Source organism: Bombina bombina, chromosome 8 (genome assembly GCF_027579735.1).
Source record: "Bombina bombina isolate aBomBom1 chromosome 8, aBomBom1.pri, whole genome shotgun sequence".
In the NCBI taxonomy this organism is placed as follows: domain Eukaryota; kingdom Metazoa; phylum Chordata; class Amphibia; order Anura; family Bombinatoridae; genus Bombina; species Bombina bombina.
The window spans coordinates 228380348-228403446 of NC_069506.1; the positions used below are offsets into that span (position 1 = coordinate 228380348).

General features: G+C 41.2%; 1 protein-coding gene across 1 annotated transcript in view; it reads right to left on the reverse strand.

Moving 5' to 3' along the window:
• The window catches only part of LOC128639057 (B-cell receptor CD22), a 242091-nt gene that overhangs the window by 111709 nt on the left and 107283 nt on the right, over positions 1–23099 (reverse strand). The window contains exon 3 of the mRNA XM_053691200.1: positions 1386–1590. Within this exon, the coding sequence (XP_053547175.1) occupies positions 1386–1590 (205 nt within the window). The remainder of the gene's footprint in view (positions 1–1385; positions 1591–23099) is intronic.

Genomic DNA, 23099 nt, shown 5'->3' on the forward strand with positions numbered 1-23099 from the left:
AACTGAAGTTAATTGCTCTCAACAGTCCTGTGTGGAACAGCCATGGATTTTAGTAACGGTTGCTAAAATCATTTTCCTCATACAAACAGAAATCTTCATCTCTTTTCTGTTTCTGAGTAAATAGTACATACCAGCACTATTTTAAAATAACAAACTCTTGATTGAATAATAAAAACTACAGTTAAACACTAAAAAACTCTAAGCCATCTCCGTGGAGATGTTGCCTGTACAACGGCAAAGAGAATGACTGGGGTAGGCGGAGCCTAGGAGGGATCATGTGACCAGCTTTGCTGGGCTCTATGCCATTTCCTGTTGGGGAAGAGAATATCCCACAAGTAAGGATGACGCCGTGGACCGGACACACCTATGTTGGAGAAATCTACTTACTTTAAATTCAAGAGTAGGTGTTAAATAATTGTCTTTTTATTATGCACTTGTTAATTATGTAAGTCTACTGAATTGAGCGGTCCTTAAAGGGACAGTCTAGTCCAAAATAAACTTTCATGATTCAGAAAGAGATTGTAATTTTAAACAATTTTCCAATTTACTTTTATCTCCAATTTTGCTTTGTTTCACTTGGTATTCTTAGTTGAAAGCTAAACCTAGGAGGTTCATATGCTAATTTCTAAGCCCTTAAAAGGCCGCCTCTTCTCTCAGGGCATTTTGACAGTTTTTCACCACTAGAGGGTGTTAGTTCGTGTGTGTCATATAGATAACACTGTGCTCATGCACGTGGAGTTCCAGTGAGCCAGCTCTGATCGGCTAAAATGGATGTCTATCAAAAGAACTGAAATAAGGGGGCAGTTTGCAGAGGCTTAGATACAAGGTAATCACAGGGGTAAAAAGTGTATTTATATAACTGTGTTGGTTATGCAAAACTAGGGAATGGGTAATAAAGGGATTATCTATCTTTTTAAACAATAACAATTCTGGTGTAGACTGTCCCTTTAAGTCATGGATTCTTTAGAAAAGTATTATTTTATAGAAGACTGTCAGATATGTGAAAGAGCCACAAATAACATGAGACTAGTAGTCTCTAGTATGGGAGAAATAAGGTGACCTCAAACATGTGTCATGGTTCAATCAGAGTAGGGATAAAAAAAACGCAGATATAACAAATTCCAAAATGTTTGTCCTTTAATTTATTAACAAATATATAATATTATACACTATATTTTCTAGTACCTTTACTTGTCCTTGTCCGGTATGTTTTGCACTTTATTTCTTATCAGAATTGGCAGTTTAAGTATATACAGTAATAGTCATTTAGGAAAGCAGCAAATAGAATACATAGAAGAGAGAACAGAATATAGAGAGAAAGAGGAAGGAAGATTATATGAGATATATTACAGGTATATTAAAACGGGCATAACGATTTTACTTACAATACACTGGAACACTGAAGTTATTAGATGCAGAAAATTCTCTGCTCTCGTTTCCATAATACACACAGCGATAGGGACCACTCTGCCATTCAGTAATGTCACTAAGGTGCAGGAGGAGACGACCATCTTCACGAGACACATTAAGGTTATAATACCAACAACGGAAGTAATGACCTGCTCCCACATCAAACCAGGTTTTCATCCACTAAGATCAGAAAGACAAATACAAAGAGTCAGACAGAAAAGGGCACAACACTGGGAGATGTACAACATGTCCAGTACTCTTCATCTAGAATCCGATTCATTCTACTGTGACAGCAAAAATCAAATAAAATGTGATATGAAACTGTATTTTGTTAAATGATATGTATTACATAGGTGCTAATTCAGGATGACAACGGGAATACTTTCAGATAACACGTACATAATATTACTGTGAGAACCTCCAATAATAGGAACAACCGCAGCTAGAACAGAAGAGAAAAACTGAAAATGTTGCCAGCCGGTTGACATTATGAAGTAGCTGGATGGGGTAGTGCAATACAATATTATTATCATTATTATTTTCTGTTATTTATAAAGGTTACTTAAAAAGACATCATACCCAAAATGTTTATTTCAAAATTCGGATAGAGCGTGCAATTTGAAACAACTTTACAGTTTACTTCTATTATCAAATTGACTTCATACTCTTGGTATACTTTATTGAGAAGCCTATCTAGGTAGGCTCAGGAGAAGCTATGCACTGCTGGGAAGTAGCTGGTGATTGTTTGCTGCACATAAATTCCTCTTGTCATTGGCTCGTCAGATGTGCTCAGCTAGCTCCCAACAGTGCATTGCTGCTTCCTCAGCAAAAAGGATACCAAGAGAATGAAACAATTTTGATTACAGAAGTACAGTGGAAAGTTATATCTGAATTAGGTATAGACCGATATCGTTTTTTCAGGGCCGATACCGATTATTGACCGCCTTTCGGGCCGATAACCGATAACAGGGGCCGATATACTGTACATTTAAAGTTTTGACAAATCAACACAATTTCTACACAAATATGGTATAAACTGAAAATGTGTATTAAAATTTTAAACATTAAAAGTAAACAACTTGGAAAAATTAAGTGTTTGAAAATTAACTTATTAAATGGCTTCCCAAAACATAGAAAAATGGCATAAATCCCTTTTAAACTGCACACTGATATAAAATACATTTAAGTCACTACAGCAAAGCTAGACACTACACAATTTCTTTAATACTCCCAGTTAAGTAGAAAAACATAGTGTACAAAGTATAACATTTCAGCATGTTCTCCTGTTAAACGGCTTCTGTTTTTTTTCATACATTGCTGCCACTTCACTAAAAACACGCTCACTTGGTACACTTTACAGATAAGGGTTAAAAGTAAATAATATATATACATGTATACATATATACATACACACACACACACACACACACATATATACACAAACATACAGCCACTTGACAGGGAAAGAAAGGACATGCTGGAATATCAGTGCTATATTTATTTGCTTTAATTTTTAATATGCTCATATATTTACTGGATTGCAAATACCTTCCCTGGTACTGAGGAGTGGACTATAAGTTTCTTTATTATGTCAGTTTTATATGTGTGTAACAGCGCCACCTAACGGTCAGAGCATTGTTACCCACTGCTAGAGAATAATGATACTAGTCACCTATACTGCATATCTTTCTACTCAAGGTTTGTTGTTGTGGACATTTAATTGATGTGCCTGAACTATCATTTTTTTTTTAAATTAAATTTAAAAAAAAAACGTCAAATATAGCAGCTTTAGTGAAATATTTTGCAAATGTGTAAAATGTATCAGAATGCAACAAATAATGTTCTATTTGTGACAGCAATTAGCAAGCAGGTTGATTTTATGTATTGCTGACCCCTATGAGCAAATAAAAAGTAATTTAGCTCTGTGTACTTCAGGGAGACTATGTAGCTTTAAGTGCCCTTAAAAATAACATTTTCCATTTCACAAATGATATAGGTTTGTTTATGTAAGTCCATCTACAGGCCTTTTATTGGGGGTATGGTAGTTGGTAACTGAGCTCCCAGGAACACCTGGGCTTGGACTCTGTTATCAGTGCTATTTATTATTAGATGCTATACTATGTCCAGCTTATACAGTATGTGCTATAGATGATTTGTGACACTTAAACCTACATAGTTTCCCTGAAGTACACAGAGCTAAATTTCTTTTGATTTGCTCCATATCAGTAATATTGGTAACTTTCTGGCCGATACCGATTATTTCAGAAATTGCAAATATCGGCCCTAATAAATCGGCCACTCCAATATATCGGTTTATCCCTAATCTCAATCATGGAAAAAATTTAGGCTTCACATTCTCTTAAGGAGACAGTATTCTCCAAAAATTTTATTGTTTAAAAAGATAGATAATCCCTTTATTACCCATTTCCCAGTTTTGCATAACCAACACAGTTATATTAATAAAATGAGAAACAAAAGCAAACACTGCTCAGGCGACCAAGGTGCTGTTAATACCAAAAGTGTTTATTCATCCAGACAGGACATAGTCAGCAAAAAAGAACACCTGACATGTTTCGCGCAGGCGTACCTGCGCTTCATCAGAGGTGTTATATTAATATATTTTCTATCCATAAGGCAGGGAGAGTCCACGACTTCATTCCTTACTGTTGGGAAATATAACACCTGGCCAGTAGGAGGAGGCAAATACACCCCAGTCAAAGGCTTAAAATATCCCTCCCACTTCCCCTATCCTCCCAGTCATTCTTTGCCTTTCAACACTAGAAGAGGAGGTGGCACAGAAGTGTCAGAAGATTCAGATAGTCCTGTAATGGGTATGTTCCCTTCAAGAGAGGACTGGAGTTTTAAGTTATCATATAAACCTCTTAGTGAGAGTACTGATGAAAGTTAGTCTGGAGATGCAGGGAAAGTTTTTCTGCGAAACCATCCAGGCTGTTAGCCAACAACGCCTGAGCAATCAGTGTTGAAGAGTTTCACTGCTTGCTTTTAATCACTCAGGCCCCTGTCAGAGCGTCGCTACAAGGCTGTTACACTTGAGGGGCTGTATCGGTTCCACAGCATGGATCCTAGAGGGTAAGTCCGCTTTATTGTTATAGCAGTGACTCTTGTATAGGGTCACAGTGTGACTCCTCTATACCTCAATAGGATCAATGGTTAATATCTCCTTTAGGGAGATTATTGGGAACAGTTATGGGGATTTTTAGGTTCTTCATTAGGTTTGGGTACATAAGATTGTGTGCTTTTGGCTTGGGAACAGACAGGTTTCACTTTCGTTTTTGAGTGTTGCACAGCTCATATTAGTTAACACTCTTTTGCATAGCAGGGGAAGTCCTGTCTTGCGCACCACGTGACCGTGTGCAGCCTTTTTCACTTCCTTGCAATCCTGCTGTAGACACCACTCCTGAGGAGAGCGTTTTACTGATCATTTGTATGGGTCTATGAGGTGGTGAGTGCCCCAGCCATTGGGATTGTACAGGTGCCTGTTTATATTAAAAACGCTTGTTTTTTGTAACGTTTTTTATTCCATCTATGGAATTCCATACCAAAACAATGGAGGAATCTGATACTATGTTAGAGGGAAAAAGTATAGCCTTGCAGTCGGATGAATGTAAAATTACTTCAAACTTTGAGACTAGTGAAGTTAAAATTGCCAATACCGTGAACAAAACATATCACAGGAACGTCAGATCCTACGCGTTTCGGCAGGTGCCGTAATCATAGATCTGATTAAACACAATACATTGCTTGCTTAAGTAATAAAACCGTATTATTACTTAAGCAAGCAATGTATTGTGTTTAATCAGATCTATGATTATGGCACCTGCCGAAACGCGTAGGATCTGATGTTCCTGTGATATATTTTTTGTACATGGTATTGGCAATTTTAACTCCACGAGTCTCAATAAAGTTTAAAGTACTTTAACATTCATCCGACTGCAAGGCTATCCTTTTTTCTATTTGTATTACAGACTACAAGTAGTCCTTCCTTTGCCTTGCTTCAGGATTCCCCTAGCTACGGCATCCCTCTGAAGCCTTTAACACAGTCTCTTTTCAGAGCAACCTTCCTATACGCTAGTGTCTGCTAAGTCCGTTGATGACGCCACACCCGGAACACACTCAGCCAGAGAGGACGGAGGCTCGTTGTCCACGCTGGAGCTGTGGATCTTACAACACATAGTCTGCTGAGCCTGGGTTGGACGTGTTCAAATCCGTTGAAAGTGGAGGAGCTGCAGTAGCAGATGGGCGAGTGATTACCGCCCTTCCGCAAGGTGGTTGCTACATAGTAGTGCTCTGTCATTTTGGATCCCATTACACTAGCAGTAGGTTTAGTATTAATGGTTGCATTAACTGTGTATTGTTCAGAGAAATGGGGAGCTGTTAGCTTCATTACTTTTTACATTGGACAGATTATATGGAGAGGATCTGTTCTCTATTTTTCGTCAACAATATTAGAGGGTTCCACTCCTTCTATAGTGAATAATAATACCTGTTTATATTGTGAGGAGGCTGTGGCTTGCCCACCTGCTCAATTTTGTTCCAATTGCCTAAGCACTGTTTTAAAGTCTAAGAAGGGAGCCAAGTCTGCTAATACTTATAGAGCAATTAGTCCCTCTGAGCCATCAACCTCTTAGGTTTCTATGACCTGAGAGATTCCTGCCCCTTCTACTCTGACCTTTTCACATGCAGTTCCCTGTGGAACAGCTAATTCTCCATCTGGAGGGGTGTCTTTTTCCTGCGGACTTTACCGTGCAGCTACAATCGGCGGTGTCTGTGGCCCTGAGTGCCCTACCTATATCTGGGAAACATAAGAGAAAGGTTAAACATAGTTCTCCCGACTTAGAGTCATCTAAATTCCTATCGGATCTAGCCTGTATGTCTCAGCTATCCGAGGATGAGTTAACCTCTGTAGCATCAGAGGGTGAACATTTTGAGTCTGAGAAGTCTGTTATCAAGGAGGTCTTGTCTACGCTTGAGGTTCCAGAGGCTAAGCTACCTGAGGAACCTAAGATCCCTAAGTTAGACAGGGTCTACGAAGACAGGAATGTCCCACAGACTTTTCCTGTACCAGTTCGTATGGCGAACATTATTAGTTACAAATGGGAAAGAATCGAAACGTCCTTTTCTACCGCTGCAAATTTTAAGAATTCCCTGACTCTCAAATAGAATTGTGGGGTTCCATACCTAAGGTGGATGGCACCATTTTGACGCTAGCTAAGCGTACTACTATCCCCCTTGAGGATAGTTTGTCCCTTAGAGAGCCTATGAACCAGAAGTTGGAAACTTTCCTGAGGAGAATGTTCCAACACACAGGATTTTTATTCCAACCTGTGGCAGCAGTAGCCGCGATGGCGGGAGCAACTACCTACTGGTGCGACTCTCTGTCTGAACTTAAGGGGGAATCTCCCCTCGCTGATATTCAGGAAAAAATAACAATTTATGCTTACCTGATAAATTTATTTCTCTTGTAGTGTATCCAGTCCATGGATCATCCATTACTTGTGGGATATTCTCCTTCCCAACAGGAAGTTGCAAGAGGATCACCCACAGCAGAGCTGCTATATAGCTCCTCCCCTAACTGTCATATCCAGTCATTCGACCGAAAACAAACAGGGAAAGGAGAAACCATAGGGTGCAGTGGTGACTGTAGTTTAATTAAAATTTAGACCTGCCTTAAAAGGACAGGGCGGCCGTGGACTGGATACACTACAAGAGAAATAAATTTATCAGGTAAGCATAAATTATGTTTTCTCTTGTTAAGTGTATCCAGTCCACGGATCATCCATTACTTGTGGGATACCAATACCAAAGCTAAAGTACACGGATGATGGGAGGGACAAGGCAGGATTAAGCGGAAGCAACCACTGCCCGAAGAACCTTTCTCCCAAAAACAGCCTCCGAAGAAGCAAAAGTATCAAATTTGTAAAATTTTGAAAAAGTGTGAAGCGAAGACCAAGTCGCAGCCTTGCAAATCTGTTCAACAGAGGCCTCATTTTTGAAGGCCCATGTGGAAGCCACAGCTCTAGTAGAATGAGCTGTAATCCTTTCAGGGAGCTGCTGTCCAGCAGTCTCATAGGCTAGGCGTATAACGCTCCGAAGCCAAAAGGACAGGGAGGTTGCCGAAGCTTTTTGACCTCTCCTCTGTCCAGAGTAAACGACAAACAGGGAAGATGTTTGACGAAAATCCTTAGTAGCTTGTAAATAAAACTTCAAGGCACGGACTACGTCCAGATTATGTAAAAGACGTTCCTTCTTTGAAGAAGGATTAGGACACAATGATGAAACAACAATCTCTTGATTGATATTCTTGTTAGAAACCACCTTAGGTTAAAACCCAGGTTTGGTACGCAGAACTACCTTATCTGCATGAAAAATCAGATAAGGAGAATCACATTGTAAGGCAGACAGCTCAGAGACTCTCCGAGCCGAGGAAATAGCCATCAAAAACAGAACTTTCCAAGATAAAAGTTTAATATCAATGGAATGAAGGGGTTCAAACGGAACTCCTTGAAGAACTTTAAGAACCAAGTTTAAGCTCCACGGAGGAGCAACAGGTTTAAACACAGGCTTAATTCTAACCAAAGCCTGGCAAAACGCCTGAACGTCTGGAACCTTTGCCAGACGCTTGTGCAAAAGAATAGACAGAGCAGAAATCTGTCCCTTTAAGGAACTAGCTGATAATCCTTTGTCCAAGCCCTCTTGGAGAAAAGACAATATTCTAGGAATCCTAACCTTACTCCATGAGTAATTCTTGGATTCACACCAATAAGATGCGAGACGCCATGAGATCCAACTCTGGTTTGCCCCAACGATGAATCAATTGAGCAAACACCTCCGGATGGAGTTCCCACTCCCCCGGATGGAAAGTCTGACGACTTAGAAAATCCGCCTCCCAGTTCTCCACGCCTGGTATATGGATTGCTGACAGGTGGCAAGAGTGGGACTCTGCCCAGCGAATTATTTTTGAGACTTCTAACATCGCTAGGGAACTCCTGGTTCCCCCTTGATGGTTGATGTAAGCCAGTCGTGATGTTGTCTGACTGAAATCTGATGAACCTCAGTGTTGCTAACTGAGGCCAAGCCAGAAGAGCATTGAATATCGCTCTTAACTCCAGAATATTTATTGGAAGGAGTTTCTCCTCCTGAGTCCACGATCCCTGTGCCTTCAGGGAGTTCCAGACTGCACCCCAACCTAGAAGGCTGGCATCTGTTGTTACAATTGTCCAATCTGGCCTGCGAAAGGTCATACCCTTGGACAGGTGGACCCGAGACAACCACCAGAAAAGAGAATCTCTGGTCTCTTGATCCAGATTTAGCAGAGGGGACAAATCTGTGGAATAACAGAGCAAGCATTTAGAAGTTTTGATAACCTGGACTCCGTCAGGTAAATTTTCATTTCTACAGAATCTATAAGAGTCCCTAAGAAGGAGACTCTTGTGAGTGGGGATAGAGAACTCTTTTCCTCGTTCACTTTCCACCCGTGCGACCTCAGAAATGCCAGAACTATCTCTGTATGAGACTTGGCAACTTGAAAGTTTGACGCCTGTATCAGGATGTCGTCTAGATACGGAGCTACCGCTATGCCTCGCGGTCTTAGAACCGCCAGAAGTGAGCCCAGAACCTTTGTAAAGATTCTCGGGGCTGTAGCCAACCCGAAGGGAAGAGCTACAAATTGGTAATGCCTGTCTAGAAAGGCAAACCTTAGAAACCGATGATGGTCTTTGTGAATCGGTATGTGAAGGTAAGCATCCTTTAGGTCCACTGTGGTCATGTACTGACCCTCTTGGATCATGGGTAGGATGGTCCGAATAGTTTCCATTTTGAAAGATGGAACTCTGAGGAATTTGTTTAAGATCTTTAGATCCAAAATTGGTCTGAAGGTTCCCTCTTTTTTGGGAACCACAAACAGATTTGAATAAAAACCCTGTCCTTGTTCCGTCCGCGGAACTGGATGGATCACTCCCATAATTAGGAGGTCTTGCACACAGCATAGGAATGCCTCTTTCTTTATCCGATATGCAGATAGCCTTGAAAGATGAAATCTCCTTGTGGAGGGGAAGCTTTGAAGTCCAGAAGATATCCCTGAGATATGATCTTGAACATCTCTTGCCCCCTACTAGATCCGTCGCCGGATAGGGGGCCGTTCCTTCATGCTGTCTTAGAGGCAGCAGCAGGCTTTCTGGCCTGTTTGCCTTTGTTCCAGGACTGGTTAGCCACACTCCTCTTACGACCTCCATCTTGGTTGAGGCTTGCAAGAGAATGACTGGATATGACAGTTAGGGGAGGAGCTATATAGCAGCTCTGCTGTGGGTGATCCTCTTGTAACTTCCTGTTGGGAAGGAGAATATCCCACAAGTAATGGATGATCCGTGGACTGGATACACTTAACAAGAGAAATACAAATTATTCGCCTGAACGAGGCTTCAGGTTTTGCGGTTCTAGCCCACCGGGCTCTCTGGTTGAAGTCTTGATCTACGGATATGACTTCTAAATCCAGGTTACTTTCTCTCCCCTTCAAGGGTGAAGATCTTGTTCGGACCAGGTCTGGACTCCATCATTTCAACGGTTAACAGAGGGAAAGGAGCCTTCCTGACGCATGATAAAAAGAAAAGACCTAAGGGACGACAGTCGTCGAATTTTCGCTCCTTTCACTCGGAAAAGTCCAAACTATCTCAAGCCTCATCCAAGCCTAAGCAGCCCAAGAGTACTTGGAAGCCAGCTCAGTCCTGAAACAAGTCCAAACAGACAAATAAGCCTGCCAATAACAAGTTGGCATGGAGGGGTGGCCCACGATCCAGGAACGGATCGAATAGGGGGCAGATTGTCACTTTTCTCAGATGCTTGGCTTCAGCATGTTCAGGACCCTTGGGTTTTGGAGGTCGTATCTCAGGGATACCGGAAAGGATTCAAGTCCCATCCGCCCAGGGGCAGATTCCTTCTCTCCAAACTGTCTACAAGACCAGAGAAGAAGACTGCCTTTTTAGGTTGCATACAGGACCTAGTCTCCTTAGGAGTAATTGTCCCAGTACCTGCATCTGAAAGAGGTCTGGGTTTCTATTCAAACCTCTTCATGGGTCCAATTCTGTGGCCCAGTGAAATTTGTTAGAAGAAAAAAAAAATCAACTAATAATTTAAAACTCAGTGCCATTGCATTATCTTTTTATTGTGCATTTGCAGATCATGTATTTCTACTGTATTTAATGGTTGTTTAAAGGGACATTAAACACTAAATAAATCATTGCTTGAATAGTGTATTTATAGCAAAAAATTGCCTGAGAAAAATATGTACATGTATTTTAAAAAACTATATTTGTTGATTAAATATTGAAAAAATAAGGGTAAAGTTAATGTCCATAAAGCAGTGGGCACCACCAAATTGTAACTTAGGTTACCTTTTCTGCTGAAGCTAATTAGAATGGTTATAAATAGCTTACTAGAGAGCACAACCAATGACTGCGTGGATTATAGCTGTGCCTGCACTTCCATGTTTTACATGAATTGGAAATCCCACAATATTCAGAATCAAAATGACAGTAAAGGGGAACAAAATACACAATGATAGTATATTGCAAAGTTGTCTTACTACATGTAATTAAACCATTTATATTAATATCTTGAGGTATGTAATGTTTTTTAAACATATTATTAATTAGTTATTAGAGGTGAATTCATTTATTGTTAAAATATAAATATGCATTTTAACAATAAATTAAATTCACCTCTGAGGGTCATACAAGCCAAATGGCAAAGGTCAGTACCCAAAACTATATATCAAGAATTTAACATACATGGTATTAAACATTTTAATAATAAGTTTATAAAGATACTAGATCTATCAAGATCTATATACCATTTTAAATTGTGAAGATTATCTGGTATTGAAAAACCTCTGAAAACAGCAGCAAATTTCCCCTTGCATAAGGATAAAGTATTTTAAAGCATCTTTATATTTAAAAATAGTGTATGTATAGCTTTTTACACCAGAATTTTTATTGTTTTAAAAGATAGATAATCCCTTTATTACCCTTTTCCCAGTTTTGCATAACTAACACATTTATAATAATATACTTTTAACCTCTGTGATTATCTTGTATCTAAGCCTCTGCAAACTGCCCCTTTTTCAGTTCTTTTGACAGACTTGCAGTCTAGCCAATCAGTGCCTGCTCCCAGATAACTTCATGTGCACGAGCACAGTGTTATCTATATGAAATACGTGAACCAACACCCTCTAGTGGTGAAAAACTGTTAAAATGCAATTTGAAAGAGGTGGGCTTTAAGGTCTAAGAAATTAGCATATGAACCTCTTAGGTTAAGCTTTCAACTAAGAATACCAAGAGAACAAAGCAAAATTGGTGATAAAAGTAAATTGGAAAATTGTTTAAAATTGCATGCTCTATCTGAATCATGAAAGTTTATTTTGGCCTAGACTGTCCCTTTAAATGGAACAGTCATTTTAGTTATATCCAAAAACAGGCATTTTAATAATGTATTACAGGTCTTTTGTAAAATTGATGTTCCTAAAGGAAAAGGAAAAAAAAAAAAAAGAGGTGTGGGAGTCCGTGAACTTCTATCCATTAGGTCTAGTACAGGACAAACCCAACTCTCCTGCATATCTTATTATTGTAATAATTTGGGAACTCGTGGCCATCCTGCAGCCCAAAGTAAAACCAGGACTGTCATGGCCACAGAATACACCTCACATGGCTCCGCCTACAACCATTCCTCTCACAGACTAGGGTTCCCAGTTCTAGGAGGTGTCTGTTGAAAGCTGGGAGTTGTGCAACTATGCAGTTTCAAAAGCAAAACCCATCAGCTTATCTTAACCTATTTTTTTATTCAATTACTTTCAATTATTTTATTTCCTTCATGATAGAGCATACAATTGGTTATACACTTTACCATTTACTTTTATTATTGAAAATTGGCTTCATTCTCTGGGTATCCTGTGTTGAATGAGCAGCAATGCACTGCTAGGTGCTAGCCGAACACATCGGGTGAGCCAATGACAAGTCATATGTGCAGCCACCAACTAGCAGCTCGCTCTCTGTAGCACATTGCTGTTTCTGAGCCTACCTGTGTCTGCTTTTCAACAAAGGATGGCAAAAGAAACAGAATTTATGTTTACCTGATAAATTTCTTTCTCCAACGGTGTGTCCGGTCCACGGCGTCATCCTTACTTGTGGGATATTCTCTTCCCCAACAGGAAATGGCAAAGAGCCCAGCAAAGCTGGTCACATGATCCCTCCTAGGCTCCGCCTACCCCAGTCATTCGACCGACGTTAAGGAGGAATATTTGCATAGGAGAAACCATATGGTACCGTGGTGACTGTAGTTAAAGAAAATAAAATATCAGACCTGATTAAAAAAACCAGGGCGGGCCGTGGACCGGACACACCGTTGGAGAAAGAAATTTATCAGGTAAACATAAATTCTGTTTTCTCCAACATAGGTGTGTCCGGTCCACGGCGTCATCCTTACTTGTGGGAACCAATACCAAAGCTTTAGGACACGGATGAAGGGAGGGAGCAAATCAGGTCACCTAAATGGAAGGCACCACGGCTTGCAAAACCTTTCTCCCAAAAATAGCCTCAGAAGAAGCAAAAGTTAAACACTAAAAAACTCTAAGCCATCTCCGTGGAGATGTTGCCTGTACAACGGCAAAGAGAATGACTGGGGTAGGCGGAGCCTAGGAGGGATCATGTGACCAGCTTTGCTGGGCTCTTTGCCATTTCCTGTTGGGGAAGAGAATATCCCACAAGTAAGGATGACGCCGTGGACCGGACACACCTATGTTGGAGAAATAAAGCCAAATTATATCATTAAAATAAAAACTGGAAAGTTAATTAAAATCTCATGCTCTATCTAAATAATGATCATTTATTAGGAAGTCCAGTTTCCCAATAGCCAAATAATTAAATTACGCATTTTAAAAAGGGATATGAAACCCAATTTTTTTCTTTCATGATTCAGATAGAACATGCAATTTTAAGCAACTTTCTAATTTATTCCTATTATCAATTTTTCTTCATTCTCTTTCTAACTTTATTTGAAAAAGCAGGAATGTAAGCTTTGGAGTCGACCCATTTTTTGTTCAGCACCTGGGTAGAACTTGCCGATTGGTGGCTAAATGTACCTACCAATCAACAAGTGTTACTCAGTGTGCTGAACAAATAAAAAATGGGCTGGCTCCTAAGCTTACATTCCTGCTTTTTTTCAAATAAAGTTACTAAGAGAATGAAGAAAAAATATTAATAGAAGTAAATCAGAAAGGTGCATAAAATTGCATGCTCTATCTGAATCATGAAAGAAAAAAAATGTGGGTTTAATATCCCTTTAAGTTATTTTTCTAGTCTTTCATAGTTAGTAAGCTAAAAGAAAAAAAAGTTTACATAAACTTAAATAATAAAATAAAATTATTACATGTATTATCTCAAATACAAAATTCTAGAAGTTTTTTTCTGAGAATTAGTCTTTAAAAAACAAACAAAAACAATGGTAAAAAAGGAGAAATATTTTCTCTTTACATTTAAAAAGTTACGCAAGCATAAGATGTGCTTTGTGTGAGTACTCCCTTGGGGGTATAAATTATTGATCACTTTAAAACATAGTCTATAGTGGAGGAGCTGCAGTTCTCTCCTGCAGAGGCACATTTTCCCCAGATTTTTGCCCGTGAGGCATGTTCAGAATGTATAAAGCTATTCAAATAGTTGCAGAATTGTTCTTGTGCTTTTGATAACAAGCTAAGTGGTACTTTGCAAGGGCAGAAGAGTATAAACCATACTGAAACAATGCAGATACAATGGATGATTTCTCCCCTGCATTGAGAGCTGGCACCAAATAAAAATAAAACACAAAAATGTGCAGCATAATTTGTAACATACACACACACACATATGTACCTGTCAACGTAAGTCCTCAGTCAGTATGTAGGCACCAGAGCCGCCATCAAGGGGTGACAGGGGCGACTCCTGTCAGGGGCCCACATGAGGCAAGCATAACTATTTTTTATTTATTTTGGCAGCCACCAGAGGATGCTACAGCAGAGTGCTATTGAGCGTGGGAAATGTCATTACAAGGAGTAAAACATTAACATTTGAGATGATTTCTGAGTGTGCACTAAACCACTATGCAGAGTGTGAGACAGACTTTGCACTTAAAAGGGACACTGAACCCAATTTTCTTTCTTTTGTGATTCCGATAGAGCCTGCAATTTTAAGCAACTTTCTAATTTACTACTATTGTCAATTTTTCTTCATTCTCTTGGTATCTTTATTTAAAATGCAAGAATGTAAATTTAGATGCCGGCCCATTTATGGTGAACAACCTGGGTTGTCCTTGCCGATTGGACAGCACTAGTAAACACGTGCTTTCCAGAGATCTGAACCAAAAATTGTCTGGCTCCTTAGCTTAGATGCCTTCTTTTTCAAATAAAGATAGCAAGAGAACGAAGACAAATTGATAATAGGAGTACATTAGATAGTTGCTTAAAATTGACTGCTCTATCTAAATAATTAAAAAAAACACAAATTATGCTTACCTGATAATTTTCTTTTCTTCTGACGGGAAGAGTACACAGCTGCATTCATTACTTTTGGGAACTCAGAACCTGACCACCAGGAGGAGGCAAAGACACCCCAGCCAAAGGCTTCAAATACCTCCCCCACTTCCTTCATCCCCCAGTCATTCGGCCAAGAAAACAAGGAACAGGGGGAGAAATATCAGAGTGAAAAAAGGTGCCAGAACAAAAAATTACTGCCGCCTCAAAGAAAATGCAGGCGGGAGCTGTGGACTCTTCCCGTCAGAAGAAAATAAAAATGATCAGGTAAGCATAATTTATGTTTTTCTTCTTAAACAGGAAGAGTCCACAGCTGCATTCATTACTTTTGGGAAAACAATACCCAAGCTAGAGGACACTGAATGCAAACAAAGGGTGGGTACAAAAAGGTGGCTCCTTCGAAAGGCACCAAAGCCTGAAATTACCCAACACCTTATAAAAATAAGAAACACTGGGAAAAAACCCAGAGCCAAGGTAACTGCACATCAGTTACACAAACAGCGAAGCCCTGCTAGAGACCACTCAGCCCCCCGATTCTGTTGAGCACAAACAGCCTCCGAGGAGCCAGCCCCCCGACTCTCGACTCCCATGAAGAGTACCCCCGGCCTAAAGGTCAAGGACCTCAATCTGGCCCTGAGAGGGAGAATAGATCCCCAGAAAGATCCAAAGGACCAACCCACACGGGCTCAAAACAAACTTAGAACAACCCAAGGTTGTCACATACCATTGCCCAGGAAAACTAACTCCCTAGAAGAAAGAAGGACCTGAAACAAAGTCCCTATTCATGGAAAAATGTCCCGAAAAAGGACCCGAGGACCACCCTCATATCCCTGACACAGCACCATACCACAAAAGATGCACCAGAAAAAACGTGAGTTCACTGATGCATCATAGTCAAGTCGAAACCTTCAGGCTAGACAAGCACAGACAGCAGGAACAGGATAACTATACCAGCAGCTAACAAAGAGCTCTCCAAGAGAACACCAAGCCATCTGAAACAAGAACTCGCAATGACCAGCTTCCAGGTAGGAAGGCTGACCCAAGCTATTGTGGAACTCAAACCACCGAATAGCGCCGAAAATCTTAACAGCTCCCGACCAGGATACCGGACTCAAAGGAGCGTCCCCTCCCAGCAGCAGACGCTGTCAGAAGAGAGGAGGACATCAAACGTCCTTCCACCGAAGGGGAGGACAGACTCAAGAAGAAAACGGTCAACACTGCATAGAGCAACTGATCCCAAACCTTCCCTCCAGGGAAATGGTTCCAGACCAAAGGCTTAGTCAAGGACTGAAGACAAGAGTCCCAGACCTCTGGGAAGAAAAGGATGGACCGCTACTAAAACCTGGCATGCTACCATAAGTCAGGACAGACTTCGTGCTCGAGTTCGAGACCCCCCCACGCTGCTGTCTTCCATAAAGAAGAACACTTCTTCCCAAGGGAAGAGAGTTCTCAGATCCCCAGCCTCTAAATATCAGAATCCGACAACCAGAGTCTTAGCTGGGTTCAAAACCATAGCCTCCTGCTTCAAGAACGGTGGAGCCAGTCACTACTCCACATCTCCCTATTCCACGATAATTAGAACGCAAGTATGGAGAAAAAACACCTACAAAGGCAAGAAAAACAAGGACCCACAGGTCGTCATAGACACTGAGGTAACTCCAAATCAAGGAGAACACACAAGAACCCATCCCCCACTCTTGGTGAGTAAAGGCAACTAAAGCAACGGAAACCACCCTACCATAGAGACGAGAACCCTCGGCCAATATCGCGAGCCCAGTTGAAAAAAAGACACCTAGAGTCTACAAGGAGCATCAACTGCCCCAGAAGACCAGTAGGGACCCGTCAGGGAGACCTTGAAACCATGCCTCAGGCAGATAGGAATCTTCCATAAAAACTGAACCATGCCCCCTTCCCAGGGACACGCGGGAACACAAAACCTAAGGTTAAACAGAACCGTCCAACCCCGATCCAGGGAGAGACATGGCCCTAGGGAAAGATCTAACTTCCTGAGGAACACTAAGCTGCCTCCAATGATTAGGAGCACACCATCTAAAGTCTGTAGACTTAACGACCTAGCAGCAACCTCAAACCCAAGAACTCTTGACCAGTTTAAGATTCGGCACCCAGTGCTCCTGGATCGCAGGGTAAATCCATGTAGACAAGCTTAATTACTTGTTACACACATTGGAAAGGTAACAACCAGCACCCAAAAGGTGGAAGTGAAACCTGGACCTCCTGCTTGCCATCCCAGTGAGCTAGATGGAAACCACCTTCCACTAAGCCCCAACAGGGCATTGAGGATAAATGGTCATCTACCTGACCCCAGAAGGGCGACCGCCTGTAACCGACCTCGGACCTCCACTTTCAAGCCCGAAGGCTAGATCTGCAACGAGGTCGAAGACAACACCCGAGCGTCAAAAGACCATGGTCAGACCAAGGGTAGGTCCTATATGGAAGTGACAACAGTCTCCAGAGATCCTTGCAGAATCAGGCTCACAAAAAACCCTTTAACAGGGTAAAAGCAGGGAACCTCGCAGCTCCCCACAGAACGCAGGGTAACCCCTGCACTTCATCTCTTAGAGCAAATTCAACACAGAGCAAAGGAAGGACGACATGACCGCACTTCCAGACCAGATGACCCAACTCAAGACTGAAAGGAAGGAGACTCCCCCACTGCAAAACAAATGCTATTTGGCTAAAAAGAGTCAACATCCGGAAGAAACCTCAAGTGAGGACGCAAATTGTTCACCACTCGGAACACTAGACCACGGAGGTCATTCACATCTCCCAACTACAAAAGGAATGGAAACTACGGTTCTAAGTCCCCAGGGACCCTTAAGAACCATGATGACGTCTGAAAAAGTCAGACCCGTATCCCAGGCAAATAGCCCAAAAAAAACCCCAACAACCTTAGATCGGAACTCACAACCCTCCGTTCGGAAGAGTTGTATCTACACACTAGGCCTCATACTTCGAAATAGGATCCAAGCCCGGAGTCCATATCAATAGGTCAAGTGATATTCAGAATCCGACAGGATTAAATCAGCACCACAAGGGTGACGAACCCAAGTAACAGCAGAAAGTGCCCCACCAGTACCTGTCTGGTAGAAGGACAATCCAGAACTGTCCAAGGTCCAAGAAAATTCGACCCAAAGGTTCGATAAATTAACTAGAAAACATAATTCTGTTATCAAAAAGTGTGCAACTTCTGTTTGAAGTGTCCACTCGACCACAAAATCGCAAGTATCGGTTCCAGAGAAGAACATTCTCAAAATGTAAGTCTATCAGACATGAGCTTAAGAATAACAAATCAAACACATCCATCCGGATCAAAATAAAAGGAAGGCAGCACCCGCGGGTGAACACCCAAGGTAAATGGGAACGCCAACGGGACCAGCCGATCAGAGGCCTTATTCACCCAAGCTCAGAACTGGAACCAAAACATAAAAGAAAAAAAGGAAACATTAAGGAGATTAGTTTCATCCCCAAACGTCTATCCAGCATCTAAGGCCTCGGATCCCTCGGCCCACTAGGACTGGAATCCTCTAACATCGCCAAAACATGTCTTAAAAAGGACACAAAGACGTGCCAGCCTATAATGATGGGCATGGATAACCCGGCCATTTCATATTCATCACAAGACGCATTCTCCATATCGGAGACATCCGTGTCTAAGATATCAGAATCCTCCATAATCTTGGGATTACAAAAATGACAAACACTAACTGGCACCCTGTTTACACCCCCAATGGCTGGGGCACTCACCACCTCCTGTCAACCAGACAACCCACGAGCAGACTCTCTCTGTCACCACAGTCAGCATACAGAAGTGAGAAACAACGTAACCGCAACTGTCACGAGGAGCACCGTGCCAGTCACAAAAAGGCCTAAGAGGAAATAGATAGGGGGCGCCACATAGTGCAGGTCATATGAGATAAGAACAAAACAGCAATAGGAACATAAGAATCCTACTCACAAATTGTAGAGCACAAAAGTGCAATATTCACAGTCCGGAACCACACGTCGTCCGGTAGACCACAGTAGAAAGATGTCGCCAGTGAGGGTCCTCGTCTCGCCAGGGAGAGTCCAGGGATACTCAAAATGATGTGGTAAGAGCAGATCAATGTACCAAAGGTCCAACTGGAAGTCCAAGGACACTTTGTGAAGTGCCAATGTAAGTGTTTGACCAAAGCCAAAGATGATAGTCGGCAGCAGATAGAGAGTTTAAAAAATGGTAAAAATTTATTAACAAAAACAACAGCAATGCGTTTCTCAGTGTTACACACTGTTTCATCAGGCTAACAAAAAGGCGCACAATCTCAAGAGATTGCACCATTAACATAAGGCCGTTATGTTCTCTACAGCCAAGAGCCTAAGTATTGCTACACACCAGCAGATAGAACCATATAACAAACATGATTAAAGTCCCCCATGTTCAATAACCCCCCTCAGGAGATATTAACCCATGATTCCTTATTAAGATAAAAGGAGTCCCACTGGGAGCCTACCTTCTTTCGTTAACATTACATTCACATATTGAAATAAAATGAAACGATCTTATCGGAATCTGCGCTGTGGAACAGGAACACGGCCCTTCAGGTGTGACAGATAGTAGCCTCGCTTCTGACATGGACTTGAGTGAATAAAGGCAGGCAGCGAAACTCGTCAACACTGATTGCCAAGGAGTTGTTAATATGAGTCGGGATGGTTTCGCAGAAAGACTCCCTGCATCTCCGGTGGGGCCAGGGGTCCATAAAAACACATTTTAGCAATATGCAGCAGTGTATTTATGATTATTTGACAATGCTCAATACACAAATGGTAGGTTCCCTTTTGGCAGATATGAGATTATATATATATAAATGTATTTTTAATTCCATTCACTGCCCCTTTATGAAAGGACTTTCCAGATGCCAGGAGGCATTTTATCTAAGATTTTTACATCTGCATAAAATGTTATACTATCAGGCTAACATTGCTCAGTGTTTGAAATGAGACAGGTTAACTTGACACTGTTCAGTTTACACAACAGCTGACTTAATTTTGAAATACATAAAAGCAAGCCTAAATCCTGCATTTAACCAGATCTGATGGTATGAGACTGAGTACCACAGCTTATGGTTCCAACAAGACCATATAGAGTACAGCATTTTCAAAATGCATAAAGTACAGCTAACAGACGGGAACATTTGTACACCATATTTGAAGTGGTGCTCTTGGTTGGGGGAAATGGGGGGGAAAAAAATGCAATGTGCAGAAATGTTACCTCCTATGAGTGTTTCTGTTGGTGACTGTGTTTATGTCTTTGTGCTTTTGTTTGTGTCTGTGAGGGTGTGTGTGTATGTCTTTGTGCATTTTCTATGGATGTCTGTGATGGTGTGTGCACATATCTTTGTGCATTTTCTATGGGTGTCTCTGCGAGTGTGTGTATATTATGTCTTTGTATATTTTCTCTGGATGTCTCTGTGAGGGTAGGTGTATGTATGTCTGTTTTCTGTGGATGTCACTGTGCTGGTATGTGCGTATGTCTGTTTTCTGTGGGTGTCTCTGTGAGAGTGAGTGAGTGTGTGTGTGTGTGTGTTTTCTGTGGGTGTCTCTGTGAGAGTGAGTGTGCGTGTGCGTGTGTGTGTGTCTGTGTGTTTTCTGAGGCTCTCTCTGTCTGTGTTTCCATGGGTGCATGTGCAAGTTTGTGTGTGTGTGTGTGTCCCCATTGTCTGTTCCTTTTTAGGACATTTTGACCTTACTACTGATTATTCACATCTTTCTACAGACTTTGAGACCTTTCCGGAAGTCACTGATCTACCATTTAACCTTTAAAATTATTGTTTAGGCAGTTCAGGGCCCTCCCTTTCAGCCACTGTGTGCTGTTGTCATCATTTAGTTGTCATCTTCCTTGACAAAAAGATCTTAAAAACTCCATATTTTGTCTTGTAAATATCCTTTTTTGCCAAAACAGTAGTCTACCTCATTACTTGTCAGGTCAATGTATTCTAAGTTGAAAGCTAAACCTAGGAAGACTCATATGATAATTTCTAAACCCTTGAAGTCCGCCTCTTATCACATGCTTTTTAATTTGCGTTTCACAACAGGGGAGAGCTAGTTCATGTAAACCATATAGATAACATTGTGATCACGCCCGTGGATTGTGTCAGACACTGCACTAATTGGCTAAAATGAAAGTCAATAGATAATAAATTGGCATGTGATCAGAAGATGCTTAGATGCAAGTTAAAGGATTAGTACAGGATCTTATTTTTTTATGATTTTTTCAAATAAAATCAATGTTGTAATAATAAATTTATTCATGTTACAATTTCCTAAAATCGAAGCTCCGATCATGAAATAAAAAGGAAATGTATGCTTACCTGATAAATTGATTTCTTCTACGATACGACAAGTCCACGGATTCATCCTTACTTGTGGGATATTATCCTCCTGCTAACAGGAAGTGGCAAAGAGCACCACAGCAGAGCTGTCTATATAGCTCCCCCCTTGACTCCACCCCCCCAGTCATTCGATCGAAGGTATAGGAAGAAAAAGGAGAAACTAAAAATGTGCAGAGGTGACTGAAGTTTGAAAAATAAAAATATAATCTGTCTAAAATGACAGGGAGGTCTGTGGACTCGTCGTATCGCAGAAGAAATCAATTTATCAGGTAAGCATAAATTTCCTTTTCTTCTACTATATACGACGAGTCCACGGATTCATCCTTACTTGTGGGATACAATACCAAAGCAACAGGACACGGATGAACGGGAGGGACAAGACAGATACCTAAACAGAAGGCACCACTGCTTGAAAAACTTTTCTCCCAAAAATAGCCTCAGAAGAAGCAAAAGTATCAAATTTGTAAAATTTGGAAAAAGTATGAAGGGAGGACCAAGTTGCAGCCTTACAAATCTGTTCAACAGAAGCATCGTTTTTAAAAGCCCATGTGGAAGCCACCGCTCTAGTAGAGTGAGCTGTAATTTTTTCAGGAGGCTGCTGTCCATCAGTCTCGTATGCCAAACGGATGATGCTTTTCAGCCAAAAAGAAAGAGGTAGCCGTAGCTTTTTGACCCATATGCTTCCCAGAATAAACAACAAATAGGGAAGATGTTTGACGGAAATCCTTGGTCGCTTGTAAGTAAAACTTCAAGGCACGAACCACGTCCAAGTTATGTAACAGACGCTCCTTCTTAGAAGAAGGATTAGGACACAGAGAAGGAACAACAATTTCCTGAATATTCTTATTTGAGACAACCTTAGGAAGGAATCCAGGTTTAGTACGCAAAACCACCTTATCAGAATGGAATATAAGATAAAGCGAGTCACATTGTAACGTAAAGCTCAGAAACTCTTCGAGCCGAAGAGATAGCAACTAAAAACAAAACTTTCCAAGATAATAGCTTAATATCTATGGAATGCATGGGTTCAAACGGAACCCCTTGAAGCACATTTAGAACTAAATTCAAACTACATGGCGGAGCAACAGGTTTAAACACAGGCTTGATTCCAACTAAAGCCTGACAAAAAGACTGAACGTCCTGGACATCCGCCAGACGCATGTGTAGTAAAATTGACAAAGCAGAAATTTGTCCCTTTAAGGAACTAGCCGATAATCCCTTCTCCAATCCTTCTTGGAGAAAAGACAAAATCCTAGGAATCCTAATCCTACTCCATGAGTAGCCCTTGGATTCGCACCATTAAAGATATTTACGCCATATCTTATGGTAAATTTTCCTAGTGACAGGCTTCCGAGCCTGAATCAAGGTATCAATGACTGACTCAGAGAATCCCCGCTTAGATAAAATCAAGCGTTCAATCTCCAGGCAGTCAGTTGCAGAGAAATTAGATTTGGATGTTGGAACGGACCTTGAATGAGAAGGTCCTGTCTCAGTGACAGTTTCCACGGTGGCAGAGATGACATTTCCACCAGGTCTGCATACCAAGTCCTGCGTGGCCACGCAGGCGCTATCAAGATTACAGAAGCCCTCTCCTGTTTGATTCTGGCAATCAGACGAGGTAGGAAAGGAAAAGGAGGAAACACATAAGCCAGGTTGAACAACCAAGGTACTGCTAGAGCATCTATCAGTACAGCTTGGGGGTCCCTTGATCTGGACCCATAACAAGGAAGTTT